General features: G+C 62.7%; 1 protein-coding gene across 2 annotated transcripts; it reads left to right on the forward strand.

Moving 5' to 3' along the window:
- Positions 1 to 11,977: 11,977 nt before the first annotated feature.
- MINAR1 (membrane integral NOTCH2 associated receptor 1) lies at positions 11,978 to 23,758 on the forward strand. Of its 2 annotated transcripts, none has more exons than XM_084869072.1 (4): positions 11,978 to 12,132; positions 17,214 to 19,656; positions 20,439 to 20,687; positions 23,509 to 23,758. In XM_084869072.1, exons 2-4 carry the CDS (start codon positions 17,266 to 17,268, stop codon positions 23,704 to 23,706), a joined length of 2,838 nt encoding a protein of 945 aa, XP_084725198.1. In that variant the 5' UTR covers positions 11,978 to 12,132; positions 17,214 to 17,265; the 3' UTR covers positions 23,707 to 23,758. The 2 variants fall into 2 exon arrangements, with proteins under 2 accessions (XP_084725198.1, XP_084725197.1); XM_084869071.1 differs by lacking the exon at positions 11,978 to 12,132 and adding an exon at positions 12,678 to 12,759.
- Positions 23,759 to 27,922: the final 4,164 nt, after the last annotated feature.

Genomic DNA, 27,922 nt, shown 5'->3' on the forward strand with positions numbered 1-27,922 from the left:
GTTGATGGTTGATTAAAAAAAAAAAAAGCAGGCAAGGATTGAAAAACTGGCCAGGACGGCTGCAAGAGCACCACACACAGTGGAGTCCACAGGACCGCACTGTTCCAGGTGTAGGCAGTCCTTTTAAGGGTCCAAACCACAGGAATTTCCCTTTGTTCTAAATTCTAAATTCACATCCTGCTGGACGTTGAAATGTGGCTCTTTCTTCCGCTAGCAGGTAGTACAGAAGCAGAGCTCAGCGGTTAGTCTCTAAAGGTTTTCTGCAGTTTCTACCCCTGAAGCTGCCGAGTCCGTGGGAATCCATCTCCTGGGGTCCTGGCCCACAGGCACGGGAAAACTGCCTCAGCCTCCAGGACTCCCCCTGGGGAAGCTGAGGTCAATATCCTGTGTTTAATCAGGTGCAGGCGGAGCCAGACTAGAAGGGTTAAAATTCAAACAGCAGTTTTTGTGTTTTTTTTTAAAAAAATACATTTTATTGATTTTTGTACAGAGAGGAAGAGAGAGGGATAGAGAGTTAGAAACATCGATGAGAGAGAATCATCGATCAGCTGCCTCTTGCACAACCCCTACTGGGGAATGTGCCCACAACCAAGGTACCTGCCTTTGACCGGAATCGAACCTGGGACCTTTCAGTCCGTAAGCCAGCGCTCTATCCACTGTGCCACACCGGTTTCGGCCAAACAGCAGTTTTTACCTGAATATGGTTGCTACCATATTTCAGTCCTTGCCTTAAGGGGGAGTGGGCAGGTCTAGGTGGAGGTGGGGAGGTGGGGGGGGGGGGCGGGCGGAGACTGGGATGTCCCCAGAAAACCCTGTCCGCCTTTACACCTGCTGGCTGCGCCCGGAGGGGAGGCTGCCTGGAGGCTCCGGTGGGGGTGTCCGAGCCCCTGACCCGGCCACGGGCACAGCCCTGCGGGCAGCCCAGGCACAGGCACCAAAGGGGGTCATTCCGAGGCTGGGGAGGCCGTGGGGTTGTAGATCAGGACCCCCCTCTTGGGGTTATGTGTCCCCCCTCCCTCCCAGCAGGAGGCCAGAGCCCATGAGCAGGGTCCGAGCCCGGACGGGGACACAGCAGGCTGGAAGCAGGAGGTCGGGCCTGTCCTCGGAGGGGCCTGGGGTGAGCCTCTGACCTCCTGGGGGTCCTCTTGGTTTACAGGGAGTTTGAAGGGAATAGCCCCCCCGGGACTCCCCCGCTTCCGGTCCCCAGTCCCCGATCCTGTGGGGCGGGATCTCACCAGCTGGACCGGCTCAGCCCCTGCAGCGTGACCAGCAAACCCTCCGGAGTCTGGCAGACGGGGGCTGGGGCTGAGTCTGGCCCCCACCCCCCCTGCAGTGGGTCCTGGGCCCGCTCGCCTGCCCCTCAGCCGGGGTCTCCCCACCCCCACCCCCCCTGCATGGAGTGGAGTGTGGGCGGCAGCTGAAGGTGTTACAGAAAACAGGAAAAGAACAAAGTAACACTCAGAGACATGGAGTTACATTTATTACGCGTGCGGGTCCAGAGAAAAATGTCTTTCCAATTCTGGGCCCCCACAAGCAGGAATCCTCCCTATTTGTATGATCCTACCCTCTTTGCCGCCCAACTATGGAGTGTTTCTGTCCCCTTTTGCAAGTTCTTTTATTTTCTTTTATTGATTTTTACAGAGGAAGGGAGAGTGATAGAGTCAGAAACATTGATGAGAGAATCATCGACCAGCTGCCTCCTGCACACCCCCCACTGGGGATGTGCCTGCAACCAAGGTACATACATGCCCTTGGACCGGAATCGAACTCGGGACCCTTCAGTCCGCAGGCCGACGCTCTGTCCACTGAGCCACACCGGTTTCGGCCCCTTTTGCAAGTTCTTAAAGAGCCAGAGTTTCCTGGGGCCTGGAGACCTCCATCAAAGGCCTTGGCCTGGCGCCAGCACCGATCACCTTGTCTGGGGGGAAGGTTAAATGCACGGAAACCAAACGGCAGGGTTGACATCCCAAACAGCAGTTTCCATACGAGATGGATGCTTTCGAAGGGAAGGTGACCAGATGTCCTGCTTTTGGCAGGACAAAAGTCCCGATTTTTAACCATTTGTCCCACGTCCCACGGCGTTTTAAAAACGCCGGGGGTCAAATGGTTAAAAATCGGGACTGGCTGAGACCGGTTTGGCTCAGTGGATAGAGCATCGGCCTGCGGACTGAAAGGTCCCGGGTTCGATTCCGGTCAAGGGCATGTGCCTTGGCTGCGGGCATGTCTCCAGTGGGGGGTGTGCAAGAGGCAGCTGATCGATGATTCTCATCGATGTTTCTAACTCTCTATCCCTCTCTCTTCCTCTCTGTAAGAAAATCAATAAAATATATTAAAGAGAAAAACTATTAAAAAAAAAAATCGGGACTGTCCTGCGTCTGGTCCCCTTTTCAAAGGGAACGAGGGAAAGGGCAGGTCTCCAGGCGCCGGGAAGGTGACCGCGGGCCCCGGGTCTGGCCCCGCCAGGTCACCGGCGGCGGCCACTTCGACGTGGCCTGCTCCGTGGAGGACCCGCTGGGCAGCCCCGTCCACCGCGGGGCCCGCAGGCAGCGCGACAGCTTCGTGCGCCCGGCCGCGCACGCGGGCGGCTACTGCCTCTGCTTCAGCAACGAGTTCTCCGCCTTCTCCCCCAAGACCTTCTCCTTCGGCCTCCGGGCGGGCGAGGGCCTGCAGGGGGTGGGGAGCAAGGTCCCGGCGCTCACCCAGGTCAGTGGCCATCCTGGGGGGTCTCCCCTACCCCCCCCACACCCGGTCTGTCCCCACCCGGCTCAGCCAGCCAGCCCTGCCCGCCTGGTCCCTCTGCAGTCTGTGCGGGCTCTGCACCCCCTTTCCTGTCCTCAAGAGGGCGCTGTGTCCTTCTGACCGTGCTCTCTGCTCTGCAGCCACACCCCTGCTGAGGGTGCCTTGCCCTCCCCCTCTCCGTTCAGCACCCTGCCTTTTTTTGTTTTTTTAATAATATATTTTATTGATTTTGTAGAGAGGAAGGGAGATGGAGAGCCAGAAACATCGATGAGAGAGAGACATCCATCAGCTGCCTCCTGCACGCCCCCCACTGGGGATGTGCCTGCAACCAAGGTACATGCCCTTGACCAGGAATTGAACCCGGGACCCTTCAGTCCGCAGGCCGAAGCTCTATCCACTGAGCCAAACCGGTTTCAGCTATTGATTTTTTAAAAATATATATTTTATTGATATTTTACAGAGAGGAAGGGAGAGGGATAGAGTTAGAAACATCGGTGAGAGAGAGACATCCATCAGCTGCCTCCTGTACACCCCCCACTGGGGATGTGCCCGCAACCAAGGCACATGCCCTTGACCGGAATCAAACCCAGGACTCTTCAGACCGCAGGCCGACGCTCTATCCACTGAGCCACACTGGTTTCGGCCTGGCGGTTGCCTCTCTGCTCATGCGCTGTCTGCCTTGTAAGGTGGTGCCCACGTTGAGGTGACCCACGTGGCTCTGGCATGTGAACCTCAAACCTCAGTGGCTCCCCACGATGGAGGGGGCTGCCTCCCTCAGAAGGGGGTTGGGGTGCAGAGCCGGGCTCTATGGCTCCATGGACCCACCTGGAGTGCGAGCCGGAGCACCCTCCCGCCCGCACCCTCAGCTGGGTGCACGGAGGGCCGGCGGGTGCAGCAGGTGGCCGGGGCCCGGCTCAGACGGATGGCCAGGGACCGGGTGACCAGGCAGGGGCGGGCGAGCCGGGCTGGCCCTCTGCGGCCGCACCTGCTCCACTGGGGCCAGGGCACTGGGTCTCCGCCAGGCCGGGCCCGCTGCCCTCTGGTGGCCGTGCGCCCCCCCCCCCAGCCGCCCCCCTGCACCTGCTCCACTGGGGCCAGGGCCCTGGGTCTCCGCCAGGCCGGGCCCGCTGCCCTCTGGTGGCCGTGCGCCCCCCCCCAGCCGCCCCCCTGCACCTGCTCCACTGGGGCCAGGGCCCTGGGTCTCCGCCAGGCCGGCCCGCTGCCCTCTGGTGGCCGTGAGCCCACCCCGCCCCCCAGCCGCCCCGCTGCACCTGCTCACGGGGCCTCGGGGCAAGTCCCCATCTGTCCCTGGCTCCGTCCGCCCCAAGGAGTGTCAGGGACGCAGGGTGGTCAGCGGGTCTCAGGGAGGTGACGCGGGGTCCCAGGGGGAGGGGAAAGGACGGGGTCCCGGGGGGAGGGGACGGGGTCCTGGGGGGAGGGGACGGGGTCCCGGGGGGAGGGGACACATGGGGTCCCGGGGGGAGGTGGATCTCGGGGTCCCGGGGGGAGGTGGATCCCGGGGTCCCGGGGGGAGGTGGATCCCGGGGTCCCGGGGGGAGGTGGATCCCGGGGTCCCGGGGGGAGGTGGATCCCGGGGTCCCGGGGGGAGGTGGATCCCGGGGTCCCGGGGGGAGGTGGATCCCGGGGTCCCGGGGGGAGGTGGATCCCGGGGTCCCGGGGGGAGGTGGATCTCGGGGTCCCGGGGGGAGGTGGATCTCGGGGTCCCGGGGGGAGGTGGATCCTGGGGACCCGGGGGGAGGTGGATCTCGGGGTCCCGGGGGGAGGTGGATCTCGGGGTCCCGGGGAGAGGTGGATCTCGGGGTCCCGGGGGGAGGTGGATCTCGGGGTCCCGGGGAGAGGGGACGGGGTCCGGGGGGGAGGGGCCGGGGTCCCGGGGGGAAGTGGATCTCGGGGTCCCGGGGGGAGGGGACAGGGTCCCGGGAGGTGGATCTCGGGGTCCCGGGGGGGGGGTGTGGATCTCGGGGTCCCGGGGGGAGGGGACCGGTGCAGTGGGTCCCGGGCGCAGTGGCCTCTCTCCGCAGATGCAGGCGGCCTGCGGGGCCATCCGCGCGGCGCTGAGGGCGGTGGCGGAGGCCCAGGCGCAGGCCCGGGCGCGGGCGGGGAGGCTGCGGCGCCGGGTGTGGCTGTGGGCGCCGGGCAGGCGCTGCTGCTGCGCAGCTTCTTCCCCGAGCGCAGGCCCGGGGCGGCCCGCTCCGAGCCTCCGGCCTCCTCCTCCCGGCCTCCTCCTGGCCTCCCGGCCTCCTCCTCCCGGCCTCCCGGCCTCCGGGCCTCCCGGCCTCCTCCTAGCCTCCTGGCCGAGAGGTCCTGGCCAGGCCCCTCCTGGCCGGCTCTCACCTCCCATGATGGACGGTCACAGGCTCCACCCTGTCCCCGGCGGCTGAGTGCGCGGGCCCGTCCCTGCACGGAGCACCAGCTGGACGGGCGGCCTGCGGTCAGACGGACCACAGCGGCTCCCTGCTCCGTCCTCACCGGGTGTCCTGTCCCGTGTGGAGGGGAAGGCCGTGCCTCCCGCGGAGCTGGGCCCAGGACACCAGCCAGGAGCGGAGGGGGACAGGTGCGGTGGCTGTGCGGCCCCTGGGGGCGGGGTCCCCTGGGGGCGGGGTCCCCTGGGGGCGGGGTCCCCTGGGGGCGGGGTCCCCTGGGGGCGGGGTCCCCTGGGGGCGGGGTCCCCTGGGGGCGGGGTCCCCTGGGGGCGGGGTCCCCTGGGGGCGGGGTCCCCTGGGGGCGGGGTCCCCTGGGGGCGGGGTCCCTGGGGGCGGGGTCCCCTGGGGGCGGGGTCCCCTGGGGGCGGGGTCCCCTGGGGGCGGGCGCGGCTAATAAAGATGCAGCTGAGGGAGCGCCTTGGGGACTGTGTCTGTGGCTTTGCGGGAGGGGCAGGACCAGTGTCCGGAGCAATGGTCCCTGGAGGCCGGCGGGGCGGGCGGGGCGCTGTGCATGGGTGTGTGTGTGTGTCTGTGTGTGTGTGTCTGTGTATGTCTATGTGTTTGTGTGTGTCTCTGTGTGTGTGTGTCTCTGTGTATGTGTTTGTGTCTGTGTGCACATCTGTGTGTGTGTCTCTGTGTATGTGTGTGTGTGTGTGCACATCTGTGTGTGTGTGTCTCTGTGTGTGTCTGTGTGAGTGCGTATCTGTGTGCGTGTGTGTGTGTGTGTGTGTGTGTGTGTGAAGGGGGCGCACATTACTGCCTCTCCTATCTCGGACCTGACTCTGCGTCATCTAATCCAGCGGCCACCAGCCTCCCGGACCTCATGGACCACCGGTTGGCGACCGCCCATCCAATCCAACAATTCCCTCTGTGTTTTTCAATCTCAATTTCTATTATTTTTATTTTAAAAAAATATATTTTATTGATTTTTTACAGAGAGGAAGGGAGAGGGAGAGTTAGAAACATCGATGAGAGAGAGACATCCATCAGCTGCCTCCTGCACGCCCCCTACTGGGGATGTGCCCGCAACCAAGGTCCATGCCCTTGACCGGAATCGAACCCGGGACCCTTCAGTCCACAGACGGACGCTCTGTCCAATGAGCCACACCGGCCAGGGCTTTTTATTTTTACTGATTTCGGAGAGGAAGGGGGAGGGGGAGAAACATCACTGATGAGAGAGAACCACCGATGGGCTGCCTCCTGCACGCCCCCTTCCCTGCACTGGGATGGAGCCCGAACCCGGGGCGTGGGCGGGCCGGGCCGGCCGGCGCTGTAACCGGGGGTCAGAAGCCCAGGTCCGCCCGGGGGAGGACAGGAAGTGGCCCATGGCCCAGCGGAGGGACAGGCCAGTCACGTGTTTCTCTCGGGACCCCCCAGAGCGGGAGGGGAGCTGGACAGAGAGACCGACAGGCCGTCCGCCCGGCACAGTCCGACGCTGAGCTGCTGAGGGGCAGTGGGGGCCGGGGCGGGCACAGGCTCTGACCCCCCAAACCCCCTCCCCCTGTGACAGCCCCTCTGGGTGGCCCCCGGAGGCCCAGGGCGAGCTCTGGCTGGGGGCTCTGGGACACGGCCCATCGAGGCCATTCCTGCCTGAAGCGAGGCCCTGGCACAGGGACAGGCCGGGAGCCCCTTACACACTGGGGGGGAGGGGGGGGCCTGTGCTCTGTCCTCAGGAGACTGGACGGCAGACTTGACACTTTGGGGGATGAAGAGGTGACCCCCCCCCCCCCCGCTCCGTTACAAACACCCGCACACAGTCCGGCCGCCCAGGCCCCAGCCTCACATTATCCCCACGGAACCCCGACCTGCGGAGCAACAACTGAGGCCAGGCAGGCGCTGGGTCAGCCTCCCAGGGTCCCCCAGGGGCGACGTGGGCACGGTCAGGGCCTCACGGGGACGGATCACACGTGAGCATGGACGTGATTCACCGGCAGCCGCCTGGACTGAGCGGGTACGAACGGGCCTTGCAAACAGGTCCTTGCCCCGGCCGGTGTGGCTCAGTGGGTAGAGCATCGGCCTGCGGACTCAGGGGTCCCGGGTTCGATTCCCGGTCAAGGGCATGTACGTTGGTTGTGGGCACATCTCCAGTAGGGGGCGTGCAGGAGGCAGCTGATGGATGTTTCTCTCTCATCGATGTTTCTAACTCTCTATCCCTCTCCCTTCCTCTCTGTGAAAAATCAATAAAATATGTTTGAAAAACAAACAAACAAACAAAAAAAACAGGTCATGACCAGTCGACAGGGCTCGCCTGTGGAGACAGCCACCGAGGCACGTCATCCTGCCAGTCAACAGACGCCCTGCTCCCTGGCAGACGGCAGCAAAACGGCTAGTGCCTCCCGATCGAGCCGTGGCCGAGAGCCACATGCGGCCCCTTGAGTGTGGCTCTCCCACAGAATAGCACGGCCTGGGCAAGTCTACTTTGAAGAAGTGGCGTTAGAAGAAGTTCAAGTTTAGCCGAAGCCGGTTTGGCTCAGCGGTAGAGCGTCGGCCTGCGGACTGAAAGGTCCCGTGTTCGATTCCGGGCAAGGGCATGTACCTTGGTTGCGGGCACATCCCCGGTAGGGGGTGTGCAAGAGGCAGCTGGTTGATGTTTCTCTCTCATCATCGATGTTTCTAGCTCTCTATCCCTTTTCCTTCCTCTCTGTAAAAAATCAATAAAATAGCCGAAACCAGTTTGGCTCAGTGGTAGAGCATCGGTCTGTGGACTGAAAGGTCCCGGGTTCGATTCCGGTCAAGGGCATGTACATTGGTTGCGGGCACATCCCCAGTGGGGGGTGTGCAAGAGGCAGCTGGTCGATGTTACTCTCTCATTGACGTTTCTGGCTCTCTATCTCTCTCCCTTCCTCTCTGTAAAAAAGATCAATAAAATATATTTTTTAAAAATCAATAAAATATAATAAATAAATAAATAAATAAATAAATAAATAAAAGGCTAATATGCAAACGGTCCCCTCAACAAGGAGGTCGACCAACAGGCAGGCCGGCCAACCGCCCATGTCCCCTCCCCCTGGCCAGGCTGGCCGGCCCCCACCCATGCACGGATTCATGCACTGGGCCTCTAATACACACACACACACATACACACTCTGAGTGGCCAGGTTATCATGTGTTCAGAGATCATCATCACCATCCGGCCGCTCTGTATACTGAGCTTTCCGGACCCCACCCATTCACGGATTCATGCATCGGGCCTCTCTCTCACACACACACACACACACACACACACACACACACACTGAGTGGCCAGGTTATCATGTGCTCAGAGATCACCATCACCATCCGGCCGCTCTGTATACTGAGCTTTCGCTTTCAGAAGCTAAAACACGTCCCCTGAGCTTGCCCTCCCCACGCCCGCTTTGCCGGTGAGAGTCGCGGTTCTGTTCACTCGTTCTCCGCAGGTTTCCTGACTTTTCCTGTTTTCAAAGCTTCCTTCGTATGGTCATCTGAGGCTCTCTGGTCTGGAGGCCCACCCCAGGCACTTCCCTCTGCCACCACCGGGGGGCAGCACGCGGCAGCTGTTGGTGAGCTGGAGGCGGAGCAGCTGGAGGGGGAGCAGGTGTGAGGGGCATGGGGGGCTGTGGGAGAGAATTGGGGGGGGGAAAGAAGCAAAAAACAGTTTTACAAAAATCCTACATAATAGAAGTCTAATATGCTAAGTGTCCAGTTGTCTGGCCAATCAGAGTGTAATATGCTAATGATATGCTAAGGCCACTCAACTGCTCTTTATGACGTGCACTGACCACCAGGGGGCAGGCGCTCCGACTGATAGGTTGGTTTGCTGCTGGGGTCCAGCTGATTGGGACTGAGGGAGACAGGCCACACACGCCCTCAGCCCTCCTGCAGTCCCTCCCTGGCTGGCCAGCTCCTGTGTCCCTCCCCAGCCCGGATCGTGCACCCATGGGGTCCCTCGGCCTGGTCTGCGCCCTCTCACAATCCAGGACCCCTCAGGGGATGTTGGAGAGCCGGTTTCAGCCCGATCCCACAGGCCAGGACCAGGGGCCCCACTGGTGCACAAATTAGTGCACAGGGCTCCTAGTAAGTCAATGAAATCCTGGGGTGTTTCATTGACTTACTTTGGCGCGGGGGGGGGTGTGTGTGTGTGTAAACCAATCCAACTGTATCCCCATCTTCCAAATCCTTCTGCCCGCTCCATCCAGTGGTCAGCATCTGCCTCCCAAGACCGTCCTGGAGGCAAATGCACTGCAGAGCGCCCGCGGGAGGGAATCAGGCTGCAGACACACATGGCCCTGATCGGCGGTATTTAAAGTATCCATTTATTAGCAGGTTCACTTTTAGCTGCTCTTGTCAGCCCCAGCCCCAGCCCCAGCCTCAGCCCAACCCCAGCCCCAGCCTGATCCCCATCCCCATCCCCATCCCCATCCCCATCCCCATCCCAGCCCCAGCCCCAGCCCAGCCCCAGCCCAGCCCCAGCCCCAGCCCCATCCCCGCCCATTTCCATTCCCAGCCCCAGCCCCAGCCCCAGCCCCAGCCCCATCCTCAGCCCAGCCCCATCCTCAGCCCAGCCCCAGCCCCAGCCCAGCCCCAGCCCCAGCCCCAGCCCGATCCCCATCCCCATCCCCATCCCCATCCCAGCCCCAGCCCCAGCCCCAGCCCCAGCCCCAGCCCCATCCTCAGCCCAGCCCCAGCCCCAGCCCAGCCCCAGCCCCAGCCCGATCCCCATCCCCATCCCAGCCCCAGCCCCAGCCCCAGCCCCAGCCCCGCCCATTCCCAGCCCCATTCCCAGCCCCAGCCCCAGCCCGATCCCCATCCCAGCCCCATCCCCATCCCCATCCCCATCCCCAGCCCCAGCCCCAGCCCAGCCCCAGCCCCAGCCCCAGCCTCAGCCCAACCCCAGCCCCAGCCCCAGCCCAGCCCCAGCCCAGCCCCAGCCCCATCCAGGCAGCAGGTGGCGGGTGTGTGTGTGTGTGTGTGTGTGTGTGTGTGTGTGTGTGTGTAGAGCGCATCCCCGGGGCCCTGCTCCGACCCCAGGTAGAGATCCATCGCCACCTTGAGCCCCAGGTAGGCTCCTCGGCAGTCCTGTTCTGCCCCTCGCTGGTTTATTTCTTTTTTCTTTCTTTTTTTTCTTTTGCAAAGCGGCTCCTGCGTGTGCAATGCCTGATTCTGGAGGAGGGCCAGGCGCCATGTGGGGGGCTCCTCGGGTGCAGGGACGGGGTCTGGGGAGGTGCGGAGGCAGCTGCTGGGTGTCGTGTGGACCCCCCTGCGTGTGGTGCTCCCGCGGCCGTCCTGGCCAGTTTTTCAATAAATCCTTGCCTGCTTTTTTAATCAATGGTCAGCCTCCAGTGGTCATGTTTTGATCCCAGGGCTCGACCCCACAACACTCCACACGACCGCACTGATCCAGGTGTAGGCCAGTCTTTTTAAAGGTTCAAACAACAGGGATTTCCCTTTGTCCTGAATTCTAAAGGCTGGGAACACTGGGATGCGGCCCCATCTTGCCGATAACACAGAAGCAGAACTCGGAGGTTAACCTCTAAAGGTTTTCTACAGTTTCTACCCCTGAAGCTACTGAGTCCGTGGGAGTCCATCTCCTGTAACTACCCTATTGTTTATGCAGGTCAGCGAATGTCGAAGCCAGGACGGCAGGGTTAAAATTCAAACGGCAGTTTTTACCCAAGTACGGCTGCTACCATATTTCATGAGTGTGTGAGTGTGAGAGTGTGTGTGTGTGTGAGAGTGAGAGTGTGAGAGTGAGTGTGTGTGTGAGTGTGAGTATGTGTGGGTGTGAGAGTGAGTGTGAGAGTGTGTGACTGTGTGAGTGTGTGTGAGTGTGGGTGTGAGTGTGTGTGAGTGTGAGTGTGAGTGTGTATGTGGGTTGAGAGTGTGTGTTTGTGGGTGTGAGTTGAGTGTGTGTGAGTGTGGGTGTGAGAGTGAGTGTGTGTGTGTGAGAGTGAGTGTGAGGGCATGCATATCTGCCTGCCTCTGGGGAAGGGGTGTCTGCTGACCACCCACCTCTGCAGTCTGGGGCCTGTCCGCTGAGGCCAGCCCGGAGGCCCCCCCTAAGGGTCAGAGGGCCCCCCTAAGGGTCAGAGGGCCCCCCTAAGGGTCAGAGGGCCCCCCAAGGGTCAGAGGGCCCCCCTAAGGGTCAGGGGGCTCCCTAAGGGTCAGAGGGTCCCCCTAAGGGTCAGGGGGCCCCCCTAAAGGTCAGAGGCCCCCCCAAGGGTCAGAGGGCCCCCCTAAGGGTCAGGGGGCTCCCTAAGGGTCAGAGGCCCCCCCTAGGGTCAGAGAGCCTCCTAAGGGTCAGAGGTCCCCCCAAGGGTCAGAGGGCCTCCTAAGGGTCAGAGGGCTCCTAAGGGTCAGAGGGCCCCCCTAAGGGTCAGGGGCCCCCCCTAAGGGTCAGGGGGCTCCTAAGGGTCAGAGGGCCCCCCTAAGGGTCAGGGGGCCCCCCTAAGGGTCAGGGGGCTCCCTAAGGGTCAGAGGGCCCCTAAGGGTCAGGGGGCCCCCCTAAGGGTCAGAGGGCCCCCCGGCCGCCTGACAAAGGGCTGCGGGGCCGGCCGGGCCGGGCGGCGAGGGCAGGCGCGCCCCTCGCGGCCGCTGGGGGCCGCAGTCACCTTCACCGGAGCGCAGCGCGGGAGCCAGTCCCGCAGCCTCGCCGGCACCGGACCGGACCGGACGCGGACGGGCCTCGGCGGCGCCGCTCACACCCCCTCCCGGGCGGCAGCCTCCGGCGGGACCCCCTCCCGGGCCCGCCCCGGGCCCCCGGCCCCCGCCCCCCGGCCCGGGCGCGCCCGTCCCCGCCGAGCGCCCCGCCAGCCTGCGCGCCGGGCGGGCGGCGCCGGGAGGCCGGGCCGGGCGCTGCGCTGCGGTCCCGGGGCCTCGCCGCCCGCTGCCCCCGGGCCGGGACGCGGCGGCGCGGACACAAAGCCGGCGCCATGCGCCCCCCGCCCGGGAGGGGCCCGCCGGCCCGCCCCGCAGCCCGGGGGGCGCGCAGGTGAGCGCGGGGCCGCAGCCCGGTCCGGCGCCCGGAGGCGGGACCCGCTGGCCGGAGCCCCGGAGGCGCGCACCCGAGGCGGCCGGACCGGCGGAGCCGCCCGCGGGAGGTAACTTCGGCGCCGGGAGGGCGGGAGCGGGCGCGGGGCGCGGGGTGTGTGTGTGTGTGTGTGTGCCAATGCGCCCCCCGCGCGCCCGGGGCTCGGACGCCCCCCTGGCTCGGAGCGCCGGGCCCTGGGGGGTGCAGGGCTGAGCCAGGCCGGGGACGGACCGGGGTTTGGGGGAGAGAAGCGGGGTAACGGAGCACGCAGCGCCGGGCAAGTCTCCGCGGCTGAAAACCCGCGTGGGGACCGCGGGGGCGGGGGGCGGAGGGCTCGGGAGACCCGCTGTGCGCGCGGAGCCCGTGGAGAGTGGACAGACCCCGGGAGGGGGGAAGGGGCAGGTCTCTCTGTCTCTCTCTCTCTCTCTCTCTCCTCTTGCTCGTTTGTGTGTGTGTGAATCCCGCCCCTAGGGTATTTTCCCATTGAGTTTCAGAGAGAGTGGGAGGGAGAGGGAGAGGAACATCGATGAGAGAGAGGCATTGCCTCCTGCACGCGCCTTCACCAGCGCTGGGGAACCTGCCTTCGAGGTACGTGCCCTTGACTGGGAATCGAACCCGGGACAGGCCGCAGCTCTATCCACTGGGCCACACCAGCCAGGGCCATCCAGGCCTCAAGGCAAGATTTCCAGTCGCGTCCTCAGGAAATGAGCGTGTTTTTTTTCCCCTTTCTTTTTAAAAATATATTTCATTGATTTTTTTTACAGAGAGGAAAGGAGATAAGAGAGAAACCTCAATGAGAGAGAAACATCCATCAGCTGCCTCCTGCACGCCCCCCACTGGGAATGCCCTTGACGGAAATAGAACCCGGGACCCTTCACAACCCAGACTTGTGCCCTTGATCAGAATCAAACCCGGGACCCTTCCGTCCCCAGGCCGACGCTCTATCCACTGAGCCACACCGGCCAGGGCGGGAGCATGGTTCCTACCAAGGACGCTCAGCGCCACCCTCCGGGAACCACAGGCCGGCCTGGCCCACCGAGGGCGCCCTCCCCTGCCGTCCAGCCCGGGCATCCCTCGACCTGCCCGCCGTGCCCCTGGGGCGGCCCAGCCCCCACAGCCACCCCTCACCAGCTTCTGTGCGGTGCTGGGGGGTCGGGTGGCATCGGAGGGGTTTAACCGAGACCCTGTTCTGCGGGAAGACCTCAGTGGGTCAGACTGAGTCCGGTGCTCAGCCCCCCTCCCCGTCAGCAGGAGCCAGTGGCGTCCAGGAGGGGCCTGTGCTGGCCACGTGGCTGATGGCTCTGCGGGTGGGTGACGGGGCCCTCGGGGCACCCCTTTCTCCAGCACACAAGCTGCCGCCCGCCCCCCCTCTGCGGAGTGAGGGGCGGAGACGGACGGTGGGTCTGCAGCCACCAGGTGGAGCCGGGCCTGCAGGGGGAGAAGCCGGCCGTGTGTCCGGGACCTGGGCTGGCGGGCGTGGCTCAGGGGCGGAGCGTCGACCTGTGAACCAGGAGGTCCGGGTTCGATTCCCGGTCGGGGCACAGGCCCGGATGGCGGGCTCCATCCCCAGTGAGGGGCGTGCAGGAGGCAGCCGGTCCGCAATCCTTTCTCATCACTGATGTTTCTCTCCCTCTCCCTTCCTCTCTGACATCAATAACGATGTATTTAAAAAAAACAAAATAGCCCTAGTCTAGGGGTGTCGAACTCAATCAGAGAAGGGGCCAAAATCTAAAATCCAGCCTAAATCGGGGGCCGAATGGTTTACTGAACAGTCCTAAACTGACAATGTCATAAACTGACAGCGGAGTGCAGTGATGACAGCGCGGTGCGGGCCACATTGCAAGGCCTGGCGGGCTGGATTTGGCCCGAGGGCCTTGTGTTTGACACATGTGCCCTAGTCGGTGTTGCTCAGTGGATAGAAAATCCGGCTTTGGACTGAAGGGTCCCGGGTTCGATTCCAGTCAAGGGCACACGCCCGGGTTGCAGGCTCGATCCCCAATGGGGGCGTGCAGGAGGCAGGCGATCCATGATTCTCTCTCATCATTGATGTTTCTCTCTCTCTCCCTCTCCCTCCCTCTCTGAAATCAATAAAAATATATTAAGAAAAAAAAAAAAGAGAGAGAGAAGGGGGTCAGAGGGAGGAGGGTTTGGTGGGGACAGGTGTACGCCCTGTCACTGGCTTTCTTGTTTATCCCAGGGACGGGGAGGAAGAGGGGGGGGAGGAGGAGGAGGAAGAGGGGAGGAGGAGAAGGAGGAGGAGGAGGACGAGGAAGAGGAGGAGGAGGGCGTCCTCGGGAAGGGAACACGGAGAGATTTTTCTCAGGTGCCTGGGGCTGCGGGAAAAGTCCTAAATGTCTGAGAAATAGCGCCCGACTCCGGCGGCTGTGCGTGTCTGAGAGGTTCTGGACGCTGGGGCCTGGGATCGCAAATGTCAGCGGCCCGCTGGGGAAGGGGAGAGAGAGAGAGGCAGGGCCAGAGAGAGAGAGCCCGGCTCCATCTGTTTGTCTGCATTTCTGATGAGCCCGGGAGGGAGGGATGCGTGGCCCTTGGCACCGGGAAGGCAGACAAAGCGCCCTTTGTCGCCGAGCCCTCGGCCTGGCTGGGTTTACATCCGCGAGGCCACCCTCTCTCCTCCGGTGCCAGATGCAGAATTGATGGGACTCCCGGCCCGAAGGCCTCGGCTGATTAACTCTTCCATAGTCAATCGGGAGCACTGACGTTCCTGGATGGGAGGCACCTGCCCCTCTCCACAGCACACAACCGGGCCAGGGTTTTCTCTCCGGGGACCCCCCAAATACGTCCTTCCCCGAACCCGGACAGATGGGGGGCGGGAAGGGGTGCTGTCGGCCTGGCTCTGGGGGCTGGTGGCGGGGGGAGGGGTTGGGGGCGGGAGGGGGGTGCGCCCACAGGAGGGGCAGGGGCTGCTCCCGCTGGGTCCAGCCACGTGGCTGGGGCGAGGCCCAGGCTCCTGTGACCCTGTACCTGAGCCCCGAGGGCCTTCCCCCCGGGCATGAGGGGGTTAGATGTTGGCGCTGACTGGCAGGCTCGGTGCCAATGAAAGGAAAGGAAAGAAAAAAAAAGAGGAGCCCGGCCAGTGTGGCTCAGGGGCTGAGCGCCGACCCTGTGAGCCAGGAGGTCAGGGTTCGATTCCCGGTCGGGGCACACGCCCAGGTGGCGGGCTCCATCCCCAGTAGGGGGCGTGCAGGAGGCAGCCGGTCCGTGATTCTCTCTCCTCCTGGATGTTTCTCTCTCTCCCCCTTCCTCTCTGAGATCAATAAAAAATAATAAAATAGCACTAGCCGGTGTTGCTCAGTGGATAGAGCATTGTGCTTTGGACTGAAGGGTCCTGGGTTCGATTCCAGTCGAGGGCACGTGCCAGGGTAGCCCTAGTAGGGGGCGTGCAGGAGGCAGCCGGTCCGTGATTCTCTCTCATCATGGATGCTTCCCTCTCCCTTCCTGTCTGAGGTCAATACAAATGGGTTTTAAAAGAGAAAAGAGAATGGATTGCTCTGTGAGTTTGGACTTAGAACGGGGGGCTTTGTCTGCAGCCAACCCAGAGAGCTGCCTGCTGAATGGACCGCAGGCTTGTGCACACCCCCCCCACACCCCTCCTCCCGCCCCAAACTCCATCCTTAGAGAGACACGGGGGCCGGGGCCTGTCTCCGCGCTCAGAGGGAGGGAATGGAGAGTCCGTTCGGCCAGTGTGGCTCAGTGGTTGGGTGCCGACCTATGAACCAATAGGCCATGTATTTTTGTTTTTAAATATTTTTACTGATTTCAGAGGAAGAGAGAGAAGTAGAAGCATCCATGATGAGAGGGAATCATGGATTGGCTGCCTCCTGCAGGCTGGACAGAGCCCCAAACCCAGGCACTGAGCCACACCGGCTGGGCCCTAGCGTTTCTTTTTCTTTTTTAAAATATATTTTATTGATTTTTTTTTTACAGAGAGGAAGGGAGAGGAGAGTTAGGAACATCGATGAGAGAGAAACATCCATCAGCTGCCTCCTGCACACCTCCTACTGGGGATGTGCCCGCAACCAAGGTACATGCCCTTGGCCGGAATCGAACCCGGGACCCTTCAGTCCGCAGGCCGACGCTCTATCCACGAAGCCACACCTATTTAGGCCCATTTTCCTTTTTGAAAATATATTTTTATTGATTTCGGAAAGGAAGGCGGAGAGAGAGAGAGAGAGAAACATCAGTGATGAGAGAGAATCACAGGTCGGCTGCCTCCTGCATGCCCCCCACTGGGGATGGAGCCCGCCACCCGGGCCTGTGTCCTGACCTCCTGGTTCATAGGTCAATACTCCACCACTGAGCCACGCCGGCCGGTCCCTAGCATTTGTTTATGTGGTTGACAACAAGCGTGACTTAAAACTCCACAAACCGGTGTGGCTCAGTGGATAGAGCGTCGGCCTGCAGACTGAAGGGTCCCGGGTTCGATTCCGGTCAAGGGCATGTACCTTGGTTGCGGGCACCTCCCCAGTAGGGGGTGTGTGCAGGAGGCAGCTGATCCATGTTTCTCTCTCATGGATGTTTCTAGCTCTCTCCCCCTCTCCCTTCCTCTCTGTAAAAAAATCATTAAAATATATATTTTTAAAAGTCACTGGGAGCCAAGCCTGTGGTCTGAAGAGTCCTGGGTTCGATTCCCATCAAGGCCATGTACCTTGGTTGCCGGCACATCCCCAGTGGGGGGTGTGCAGGAGGCAGCTGATGGATGTTTCTCTCTCATCCATGTTTCTAGCTTTCTATCCCTCTCCCTTACTCTCTATTAAAAAAATCAATTATATATATATTTAAATATAATTATACATATTTATATAATTTTATATATTTTATATAGTTTATGTACATTATATAATTTATATATATTTATATGTATTTATATATAATTATATATATATTTTTTAAAAATATAAATATAAATACACACACACACACACACACATATATATATATATATATATATATATATATATATATATATATATATATAAACTCTACAGGTGTTACCCTCTCTTCCCCCTCTCTCATCCCCCCAGTTTCCCGATGCTGTCGCCGTAGATCGGACTGGAAGGCCCGGTGCCCGGAGCCATGGAGGCCGGCCCGGACACCCCCCTCTTCCTGGCCAAGATGCTGGAGGAGCTGGACGGCGCGCGCCGCCCCGCCTCCTACCAGGACCTGTGCCGCTCGCTGTGCGCCCGCTTCGACCTGGCGCAGCTGGCGCGGCTGCGCGGCCTGCTCTTCCGCACGGCCTGCCTGGACGCCGGCTTCCCCGCCGCCCTCTTCCGGGACAAGGTGGCGGCGTGCCCGGGGGACAGCCAGCAGTCCAAGAAGATCACCGTGGCGGCCGACATCGTCACCATCTTCAACCTCATCCAGATGACGGGCGGCGCGGCCCGGGAGCGGCTGCCCGAGGCGGCCCGGGACTCCTGCCCACCGGGCTGCGGCGAGCTGGCCCGGGGGCCCTGCTTCGGCCAGGCCTTCCCCGCCCGGCAGCCGGGCCCGTGCCGGGAGGCGGGCTGCACGGACTGCCCGCCCTTCGCGCCCGCACCCGCCGCCGCCGCCGAGCCCACCTTCCTGCTGGGCGTCGGGCGGGAGGCCCCGGCCCCGGCCCCGTTCGCCGTGGCCGGCCCGCAGGCCTGCGAGATGCAGAGGACCTACTTCCCCATGACCCTGGACGGCGACCCCGTCTCGGACCCGGACTCGCTGCCCGGGCCCCCGGGGGGCGTCCAGGGCGCCTTCCCCGCCGCCGCCGAGGAAGAACCCTTCGGGGTGCGGTCCTGCCTCCAGAAAAGGACCATCTTCAAGGACTTCCACAGCCTGCTGGCCGTGTCCCCCGAAGCCGAGGCGGGGTACGGGGCCCACCCGAGCCGGAAGGAGCCCCCCAAGGCCCCCTTCCTGAACCACAGCTTCGACGTGCCCTATGGCGGCCGGTACCTGAGCGCCATGGCCGCCGCCGCCGTGTACTCGCCGGTCCCCGACAGGAGGCGGGCCAAGCACGAGAGTCTCGATGACCTGCAGGCCTCCACGTACTTCGGGCCCACGCCGCCCGCCACGGGGAGCCCCGACGCCAGGCGCTGCCCCGGGGGGAGGCCCGGCAAGCCGACGCCCTGGCCGGCCAAGAGCTGGAGCCTGAACGCGGACGTGCCCGCCATGGACGGTTCCCTCTGCCACAGGAGCCCGTCCCGCGAGAAGAGCCTGTCCCGCGAGAAAAGCCCGTCCCGCGAGAAAAGCCTGTCCCGCGAGAAGAGCCCGTCCCGCGAGAAGAGCCTGTCCCGCGAGAGGAACCCGTCCCACGAGAGGAACCCGTCCCGCGAGAGGCTGCCGCGGTACCCCAGCCCCGGCTTCCCTGCCCGGGGCCCACGCCCAGCCTACCTCGCACCTGCGACCGCGGCGGAGCAGCAGCCCCTGCTCCCTGCGGGCTACGCGGCCGATGCCCCAGAGATCGCATCCCCCGAGGAGCGGGAGCCGGGGACCAAGGTGAAGGCCAAGGACAGGAGCCTCGGCAGCACGGGCGGGCAGCTGAGCTCGGACACCAGCAGTGTGGGCACCCAGACGGAGCCGCCGCCGGAGCCCAGGCCACACCAGGACCTGCAGGCCGCATGCAGGGATAGGCCCGCCCATGCTGCCCACGCCACCGCAGCTAGGCCGTCGGATGAGGACTCGGAGATCGTCAGCGACGACATCAGCGACATCTTCCGCTTCCTGGACGACATGAGCCTCAGCGGCTCCACGGGGTTCATCCACTCGTCCTGCTGCGGCAGCTTGGGGTCCCTGTCCCAGCGGCCCCGGTCCGACGGCGGCGACAGCTCCCCGGAGTGCGGCAGAGGCAGAGGGAGCAATGCAGGAGCAGCCGCCGCCAAGCTGGCCGGCGAGCTCCCTGGCGGCCAAGGAGAAAAGGGCAAGCGGGGGCCCGGCCCGCGCTCCGAGGAGGAGCTGAAGACCAGCGTGTGCAAGCTGGTGCTCCGCATCGGCGAGATCGAGCGCAAGCTGGAGTCGCTGTCGGGGGTCCGCGCCGAGATCTCCCAGGTGCTGGGCAAGCTGAACCAGCTGGACCGGAAGATGCAGCCGCCCGAGAAGACGGCCAGGGGCCAGGTGGACCTGACCTCCCTGACCAGCGGGGCCCCGTCCGAGGAAAGCGCCTCCCCCCGGGGGTTCCCGGGCCGCCACGGCAGCTCCCGGGGCGGCCCCAACCCGGATGGCGGCGGCGGGGGCGCCGACTGCTGCTGCTCGGACGGGAGCACCAGCGAGAGCCTGCGCGTCCGGGCGCTGAAGAGGAGCCTCTTCGCCCGGCCGTCCTCCCGCTCGCTGACGGAGGAGAACAGCGCCACCGAGTCCAAGATCGCCAGCATCTCCGACTCGCCCCGGGACTGGCGCACCATCACCTACGCCAGCCGCCTGAGCCTGGACGGGGCGGAGGAGGAGGAGGTCCGGGGCCGAGGCCCCGGGGAGAGCAAGGGTTGGCGTCGGAAGTCAAAAGAGGTAACGGGAACCGGGGTAACGGGGTCGGGGCTTGGCCAGGTGCAGGTGCTCAGTGTGGGCCCCGCCCCCTTGGTGAGGCCACGCCCCCAGCTCAGTAAGGCCTCCAGCTCGGTGAGACCACGCCCCCAGCTTGGTGAGGCCACACCCCCAGCTCAGTGAGGCCACGCCCTTATCTCAGTGAGGCCACGCCCCCTGCTTGGTGAGGCCCCCAGCTCAGTGTGGGCCCCGCCCCTTTGGTGAGGTCACGTCCCTGCTTGCTGAGGCCCCGCCCCCAGCTCAGTAAGGCCCCCAGCTCAGTGAGACCACGCCCCCAGCTTAGTTAGGTCCCGCCCCCTGCTTGGTGAGGCCCCCCCAGCTCAGTGTGGGGCCCGCCCCCTGGTGAGGCCACGCCCCCTGCTTGGAGAGGCTCCGCCCCATCTCACTGAGGCCCACCTCCTGGTTGGTGGGCCACGCCCAGCTCACTGAGGCCCCACCTTCTGTTTGGTGGGCCACGCCCCCTGCTTGGTGAGGCCACGCCCCTGGCTGGGTGAGTCAGGGTTCCCTGAAGCTGTCTGGGCCTCTCTGGGCTCCTCTCCTGCCCTGGCCTCCGGGAGGGGGTGGAGAGTGGGGAGGCCGGGACTTGGATAAATCCGGGTCTCCCTGGCACGGGCCATTGGTGCGGGGATCCCTGCGTGCTGCCATCTGATGCCCGTGGGGTGCCCGGGGCCGAGGGAGGCAAAGCTGGCGGCTGCCGGGCCCCGGGAGACCCGCCCACGCTATGCCCCCCCCCCCCCCCCCCGCAGGCGGACAGGCAGCACGACGGCCCCCCGCAGCACCGCCGGCCCAAGCCGCCCCGGGACCTCCGCGTGGAGCAGGTGTTCAGCCCGCACCCCTACCCCGCCTCGCTCCAGGCCCTCAAGGGCCGCCCCCTGTACACGGACCTGCGGCTGGCCGAGCTGGCCGAGGGGCGGCGGGGCCAGCCCCCCTGGGCCGCCGAGGAGTTCGCGCGGAGCCGGGGCGACAAGGGCAAGCTGGCCGCCCTGGACCTGCAGGTGAGCTTCCATCCGGGGCCGCGGGGGCGGGGATGGGGGCAGGGAGAGGGCGTGCCGTGCCCTCCGGGGGCGGGAACGGGCCACGGCGGCCCAGACCTGCCAGTGCGCTGGGCCTCCAGCTCCCGGCCGCCCCGGGGTTCTGAGCAGAGCTTCCGTTTTGTTCCTTGTTTGCAAACATGTAGCTGCTGTGTTTGTTTGTTTTTTTAAAATATATTTTTATTGATGTCAGAGAGGAAGGTGAGGGAGAGAGAGACACATCCATGATGAGAGAGAATCATGGACCGGCTGCTTTCTGCACGCCTCCTACTGGGGATGGAGCCCACAGCCCAGGCATGTGCCCTTGGCCAGAATCGAACCTGGGACCTTTCGGTCCACATGCTGATGCTCTATCCACTGAGCAACCCAGCCAGGGCTGTAGCTGCTGTTTTGTTGCTTGTGTGTAAACATGCACCTGCTGTTTGGTTACATGTTTGCAAACATGTAGCTGCTGGTTGGTTACATGTATGTAAACATGTAACTCCTGGTTTTTTTGTTTTTTTAATAGATTATTGATTTCAGAGAGGAAGGGAGGAAGGGAGAGGGCGAGAATAAGAGAACCATCAGTGATGAGAGAGAATCATGGATCGGCTGCCTCCTGCAGCCCCCTCCTGGGGATCGAGCCCGCAAACCCGGGCGTGTGCCCTTGTCCGGAATAGAACCTGGGACCTTTCGGTCCGCAGGCAGACACTCTATCCACTGAGCCACACCAGCCAGGGCTGTAGCTGCTGTTTGGTTATGTGTTTGCAAACACACAGTCGGGATGCCTCACTCATCTGCTGGCTTTGACCTTCTGACCTGCTAAGGTCAAGTTCACGGCTCTGGCTCCGCCCCAGGGAGCTCACATCTGCTCGGCAGACCCGAGCCAAACTGTCTGATGCGATGCAAACTGGTCTCTCCCTCCCTATGTAGCATATGGCATAGCATGTGGTGGGGGCCAAGCCGTGTTTCCACACGGAGCAGCCCCAGGGCCTGTGAGGGCGGGTGTGCCCGGAGGGCAAGCTGTCCGTCCGCCCACAGGCCCAGCCGGCGTGGCTCCATGACTGAGCATCCACCCAGGAACCGGGTTCGATTCCCGCTCAGGGCACAGGCCCGGGTGGCGGGCTGGATCCCCAGTGTGGGGCGTGCAGGAGGCAGCCGGTCTGTGATTCTCTCTCATCACAGATGTTTCTCTCTCCCTCTCTCCTTCCTCCTTCCTCTCTGAAATTAATAAAAATACATTTTTAACAATGAATTAAAAAAAATAGATCGTCGGATCCCGGTGCGTTAGGTGACGTGATTTAAAATACGCAGAAGCAGCCGGGACCGGTTTGGCTCAATGGATAGAGCGTCGGCTTGGGGACTGAAGAGTCCCGGGTTCGATTCCGGTCAAGGGCATGTACCTTGGTTGCGGGCATATCCCCAGTAGGGGGTGTGCAAGAGACAGCTGATCGATGACTCTCTCTCATCCATGTTTCTAACTCTCTATCTCTCTCCCTTCCTCTCTGTACAAAATCAATAAAATATATTAAAATAAAATAAAATACGCAGAAGCAGCCCCGCAGGCCTGCTTGAGGGTGTGAGCAGCGAGGCTCAGAAAGCATATGTCACAGGGCCCCGTCAGCATCTGGGCCGCCTTCGGGGTGTCCCGGGGGCCCCCCTGCCAGCACCGGGGCAGGTGCAGGCCCCGCCCCCTCCCCGGGGCTGGGCAGGCCCCGCCCCCTCCCCGGGCCGGGCAGGCCCCGCCCCCTCCCCGGGGCGGGCAGGCCCCGCCCCCTCCCCGGGGCGGGCAGGCCCCGCCCCCTCCCCGGGCCGGGCAGGCCCCGCCCCCTCCCCGGGGCGGGCAGGCCCCGCCCCCTCCCCGGGGCCAGGCAGGCCCCGCCCCCTCCCCGGGGCCAGGCAGGCCCCGCCCCCTCCCCGGGGCGGGCAGGCCCCAGGAGAGCCCAGTGTGCCCCCCGGGCCCCGGAGGCCTCGGCGTCCTCAGAGCGAGCAGCCGGGAGAAACCTCCTGTAACATCTGGTCCCCCGGGCGGCTCGCAGCCCCCAGAGCGAGCATAATTACGCGAGGAAGCCGAGTGCCTGCTGGCGGGGTTGGGTGGGGAGGGCACGCATCGGACGTGGGGTTCACACCCCGTTCCCCCCCGGGGGCCGGCTGGGGAGGCCAGGAGGCCGGAGCCTGGTTCCCAGGGGCCCATCGGGAGGGCTGAGCCTCTAGGGCACCCCCCCCCCCAACCTCTGAGGGCGTATCAGCCACTTCGCTCCAGCAAAACCACAGACCAGCACTCTATCCACTGAACCACGCTAACTAGGGTGATTTTGATTTTGATTTTTAATTTAAAAAATTTTTATTTTTAAATTTATTCTTTTTAAAAAATATATATTTTATTGATATTTCACAGAGAGGAAGAGAGAGGGATAGAGAGGTAGAAACATGGATGAGAGAGAATCATCGATCAGTTGCCTCCTGCACACCCCATACTGGGGATGTGCCCGCAACCAAGGTACATGCCCTTGTCTGGAATCGAACCCGGGACCTTTCAGTCCGCAGGCCGATGCTCTATCCACTGAGCCAAACTGGTCCTGGCTCTCATTGATGTTTCTAACTCTATCCCTCTCTCTTCCTCTCTGTAAAAAATCAATAAAATATATTTTTTTAAAAAGTCAATAAAATATATTTTTTTAAAAAGTCAATAAAATATATTTTAAAAAAACACACAAAAAAACAACAAGGTGAGGACATTGCAGTCAGGGAGGGGCAGGTGCGTGGGAGTCGGGCCGTGCCTCTGACGCCGCCTCCCCCCTCTCAGGCGCAGGAGTCGCTGAACCCCAACCACCTGGAGTACTGGATGGAGGACATCTACACGCCGGGCTATGACTCGCTGCTGAAGCGCAAGGAGGCCGAGTTCCGCCGCGCCCGGCTCTGCAAGCTGGTGGCGCTGGTGGCGGCGGCCGCCTGCACCGTCATCCTGGTCATCGTGGTGCCGCTGTGCACGATGAAGTCCTGAGCGGCCCACCGCGCCCTCCTCCTCCTCCTCCACGCCTCCCTCCTCCACGCCGCCCTCCTCCACGCCCCCCTCCTCCACGTCCCCCTCCGCCATGGGCTGCACCGGGCGGCCGGGGCCCAGACAGACCGCCCCACCCCCCCACCCCCGGGGCCCTCCGGAGGCTGGCACCCGCCCGGACGGCCCTGCCTGGGACCCCCCAAGGGCACCCTTTATTTATTTGTTAACCCTCCCCCAGGGTGTTTCCCTGCTGGCGGTTAGGGAGATGGGGAGGGAGAGGGAGAGACGGAGAGGAGCATCGATGGGAGAGAGACACACCGATGGGTCGCCTCCTGTAAAGCCCCCTGCGGACCAGGGCCTGCCACCCGGGTACGTGGCCTTGACCGGAATCGAACCCGGGACCCCTTGGGTCTGCAGGCGGGCGCTCTGTCCGCGGAGCCACACCGGCTGGGGCCCCCCGGACGTCGTGTTCGTTCTTAGACTTGCGATGGCGAATCCTGCCGAACAATTGGAATGAATGAACAGCCGGCGATAAAAATGGATTATAAAGGAAACAAAAACAAAAAAGGCAGAACATGGATTCGATTCTTTCAGTTTCGATGGTGTTTCCCGGTGGGGATGGGGAACGCCTGCCCTGGGGGGGGCGGGGAGAGGGGAGGGTGAGGATAGGGGGGTCCCTATGGCTCCCAAGGTCTGCAAGGGAGGCCGAGGGGGTGTCCACAGGGCATGTCCCTTCTCGGCTGACATCCATCAAGGGCTGTGACACGCCCGCCCTCCGGCGGCCACGGCGGAGTTCACAGCGGATCTCCCCGGGAGCCTCCGGCCTCTGAGGCTCCCTCCCCCCCCTCCCCCGTGGGCAGGGGGAGGGAGCGGATGGCCCGATGGGGCCTGGCACGCACACAGGGCCCCCCTCTGCTCCACAGGCCGGGGGACGGGCCAGGCGATGCAGGCCGCCCCACGAGTGGGGGGTGGGGGGGTTGAGAGACCTGGGACAGTGGGAGGCCCACGTGTGGATATGAGTCATGGCCCTTCCCTCCCCCTCCCGTGGGGTCCCCCATTCCTGCTTGGCTGCAAGTTTCTGCTCCTCATGTCCTGTCTCCTGTTGGCCCCTTCACTCCCTTTTTTAAGAAAAATATATTTTATTGATTTCTTAGAGAAAGGGAGAGAGAGAGCTAGAAACGTCGATGAGAGAGAAACATCAACCAGCTGCCTCCTGCACACCCCCCACCGGGGATGCACCCGCAACCAAGGTACATGCCCTTGCCCGGAATCGAACCCGGGACCCTTCAGTCCACAGGCCGACGCTCTACCCACTGGGCCACACCGGTTTCGGCCACTCCCTTCTTGCCCGGAGGTGAGGGGTTCCGGGGGCCTTGTCCTGGTGCCTTGAAGGGTGGACGCCATGGTGAGACCTCGGGGTTCCGGGCACCGTGTCCAGGGGCTTGGCCAGCTTTTGTTGGTGCTGTGATGGAGACGCTGGGCCATCTCAGCCCCCCCCTGCCCACCCCACACACACACCCAGGCCCTGGTGCAGGTCTGGACACCGGCCTGCCGCCCAACCGTCACCGCTCTGCAGCCGCGTGTCCATCCGTCTCCATACCCACTGTGCTTCATCGTCTTCTCTGTCCCCCCCTCCCCCCGCCGCCCCCGTGGTGAGGCAGGCGGGCTTGGGCACCCTGGCACCCCTCTCCGCCTCTGACCTTCGAAGCCAGTGCTGGACAGGAGTGGGCGGCCCCCCAACCACCCAGCTCCCGACAGAGACGCCGGGAAGACAGCTCGGAGGTTCGAGCCTCAGGGGCCCGGCATCCAGCCCTCTCCCCCCCCCCCCCAACCTTATTTTCCTGCATTAAAGGGGGAAAAAAGAACATTCCGACATGATTTGAGGTGTTTGTTTGAAAGCAGACGGCACAGGCAACGGTTAAATTCAGATCCTGCGTCCTCTCTTCTGGTCTGAATCGCCTCAGAGCCCTGCCTTGCAGAAACGCAAAACAATTTCCCAGAATCCCCTCCTCCTCCTACTCCTCCTTTTTCTTCTTCTTTTTTTAATATATACACACGGAGTGGCCAGATGACGATGATCTCTGAACGCACAATCACTTGGCCACTCCGTGTCTGTCCTATAGAATAAAAGGCTCATATGTAAATGGTCCCCTCGACCAGGAGTCCGACCAGCAGGCAGGCTGGCCAACCGCCCCTGTCCCCTCCCCCTGGCCAGGCTGGCCGGACCCCACCCATACACGAATTCATGCACCGGGCCTCTAACACACACACACACACACACACACACACACACACACACAGAGTGGCCAGATGATGATGCGTTCAGAGACCACCCTCCTCTGTCCGCTCCGTGTACATTGTGCCGCGAAGATTTGTGTGTGAAGGCCCAGATGTCACCCAGTTGTCGGGACGGCTGGAGAGGAGGGTACACGTAGGCAGTGGCCATGCCTGGTGAACACGGGGTGTGACGTGTGAGGGCGAGGGGGTCCGGGAGGCGGGGATGCGCTCCGTCCAGCCTGCAGGCTCTCAGATCTGGCCTGGGAAGGAAGCACATTTTTATTTTATTTTATTTATTTATTTATTATTATTTTTTTAGAGGAGTCTTTTTAAAAAATATATATTTTATTGATTTTTTACAGAGAGGAGGAGAGAGATAGAGAGTTAGAAACGTTGATGAGAGAGAATCATCGATCAGCTGCCTCCTGCACACCCCCTACTGGAGATGTGCCCGCAACCAAGGTACATGCCCTTGACCGGAATCGAACCCGGGACCTTTCAGTCTGCAGGCCGACGCTCTGTCCACTGAGCCACACCGGTTTTGGCAGGAGGCACGTGTTCAGACCTTTTCCTGAGCGGCGTGTGTGAAATCTGGCTGACGGCCACGGCTGGCCTGACGGCCCGTGTCGCCTCTGCCTCTCCCCACGGAATCGGTGAATAAGCGGGAACGGGCGGCCCGGCGGGAGGTTTTATTCCACTCGGGAGCCGTGTCCGCTTTTCCGCACGGATCCCCGGTGTCCAGCTGGCTGGCTCTCCGCCCGGGGAGCCGGCACCCACGGCAAAGGCCGGGGCCTCAGTCCAGCCGGCGGGGCTCAGGCTGAGCCTCGGCCTAGGACCCAGGAGGTCAGGGTTCGATTCCCGGTCAGGGCACAGGCCCAGGCTCGGCTGCTAGTGCCGGCTCCTGCCCTTAGGTGCCCCCCTCGGGCACAGGACGTCCGGGAGGGCCGAGGAGCACTCAGGGGGTCCCACTGCCCACGGAGCTGGGCTCTCCCGGGCACCCCAAGCTCCGGGCCTTTCCCGCCGAGTGGACGCGCCCTCCCCGAGCCCTGCCAGCGTGTGCACAGCGTGTCTGACACACCCGCCCCGTGCACGCAGGCGCTGACCCCCAGGGGCTGGGGGACGGCCCCCCAGCACCCTGCTCTGGACTGAGGGGGAGACGCTCAGCGCACGGAGCAGCTGGTGGTGTGCATCCAGACACGCCTCTCTCCCTCTTTAATCCTCACCCGAGGCTATTTCCCCACTATTTTTAAATATATATATTTTATTGATCTTTACAGAGAGGAAGGGAGAGGGATGGAGCGTTAGAAACATGGATGAGAGAGAATCATCCATCAGCTGCCTCCTGCACACCCCATACTGGGGATGTGCCCGCAACCAAGGTCCATGCCCTTGACCGGAATCGAACCCGGGACCCTTCAGTCCACAGGCCGACGCTCTATCCACTGAGCCACACCAGTTAGGGCTCTCTTTCTCTTAAAAAAATACTATATATGTATACATTTTTTTTTTTATTGATTTCAGAGTGAAAGGAAGAGGGAAAGATAGAAACATCCATGATGAGAGAGAATCATGGATCGGTTGCCTCCCGCACGCCCCCTCCTGGGGATCAAGCCCACAACCCAGACACGTGCCCTTGACCAGAATCAAACCCGGGACCCTTCAGTCTGCAGGCCGATGCTCTATCCACTGAGCCACACCGGCCAGGGCCTGAGGCCGTGTTCTTATTGATTTTGGAGAGCGATGGGCGGGGGAGTGAAAAGGAGAGAGACAGCGATTGCATCCCATACGCAGCCCCCCTGGAGCTCGGGCCTGCAACCTGGGTATGTGCCCTGAAGGAATCGAACCCGCAACCGTGTGGTGTACCGGGCGCTGCTCCAGCTGCTCCCCTGCTGGCCTGATTGCCCCTAATCACCTCCGCCTGCCTGCCTGATCGTCCCTAACT

This window comes from Pipistrellus hanaki (genome assembly GCF_964339955.1).
Source record: "Pipistrellus hanaki genome assembly, chromosome: 21".
Taxonomy (NCBI): Eukaryota; Metazoa; Chordata; class Mammalia; order Chiroptera; family Vespertilionidae; genus Pipistrellus; species Pipistrellus hanaki.

Coding starts and splice junctions, on each gene's coding strand:
- MINAR1 (XM_084869072.1), top strand. CDS start 17,266: ATGGAGGCCGGCCCGGACACCCCCCTCTTCCTGGCCAAGATGCTGGAG. Junction 19,657..20,438: donor GGCGTCGGAAGTCAAAAGAG/GTAACGGGAACC, acceptor CCCCCCCCGCAG/GCGGACAGGCAGCACGACGG. Junction 20,688..23,508: donor TGGCCGCCCTGGACCTGCAG/GTGAGCTTCCAT, acceptor CCCCCCTCTCAG/GCGCAGGAGTCGCTGAACCC.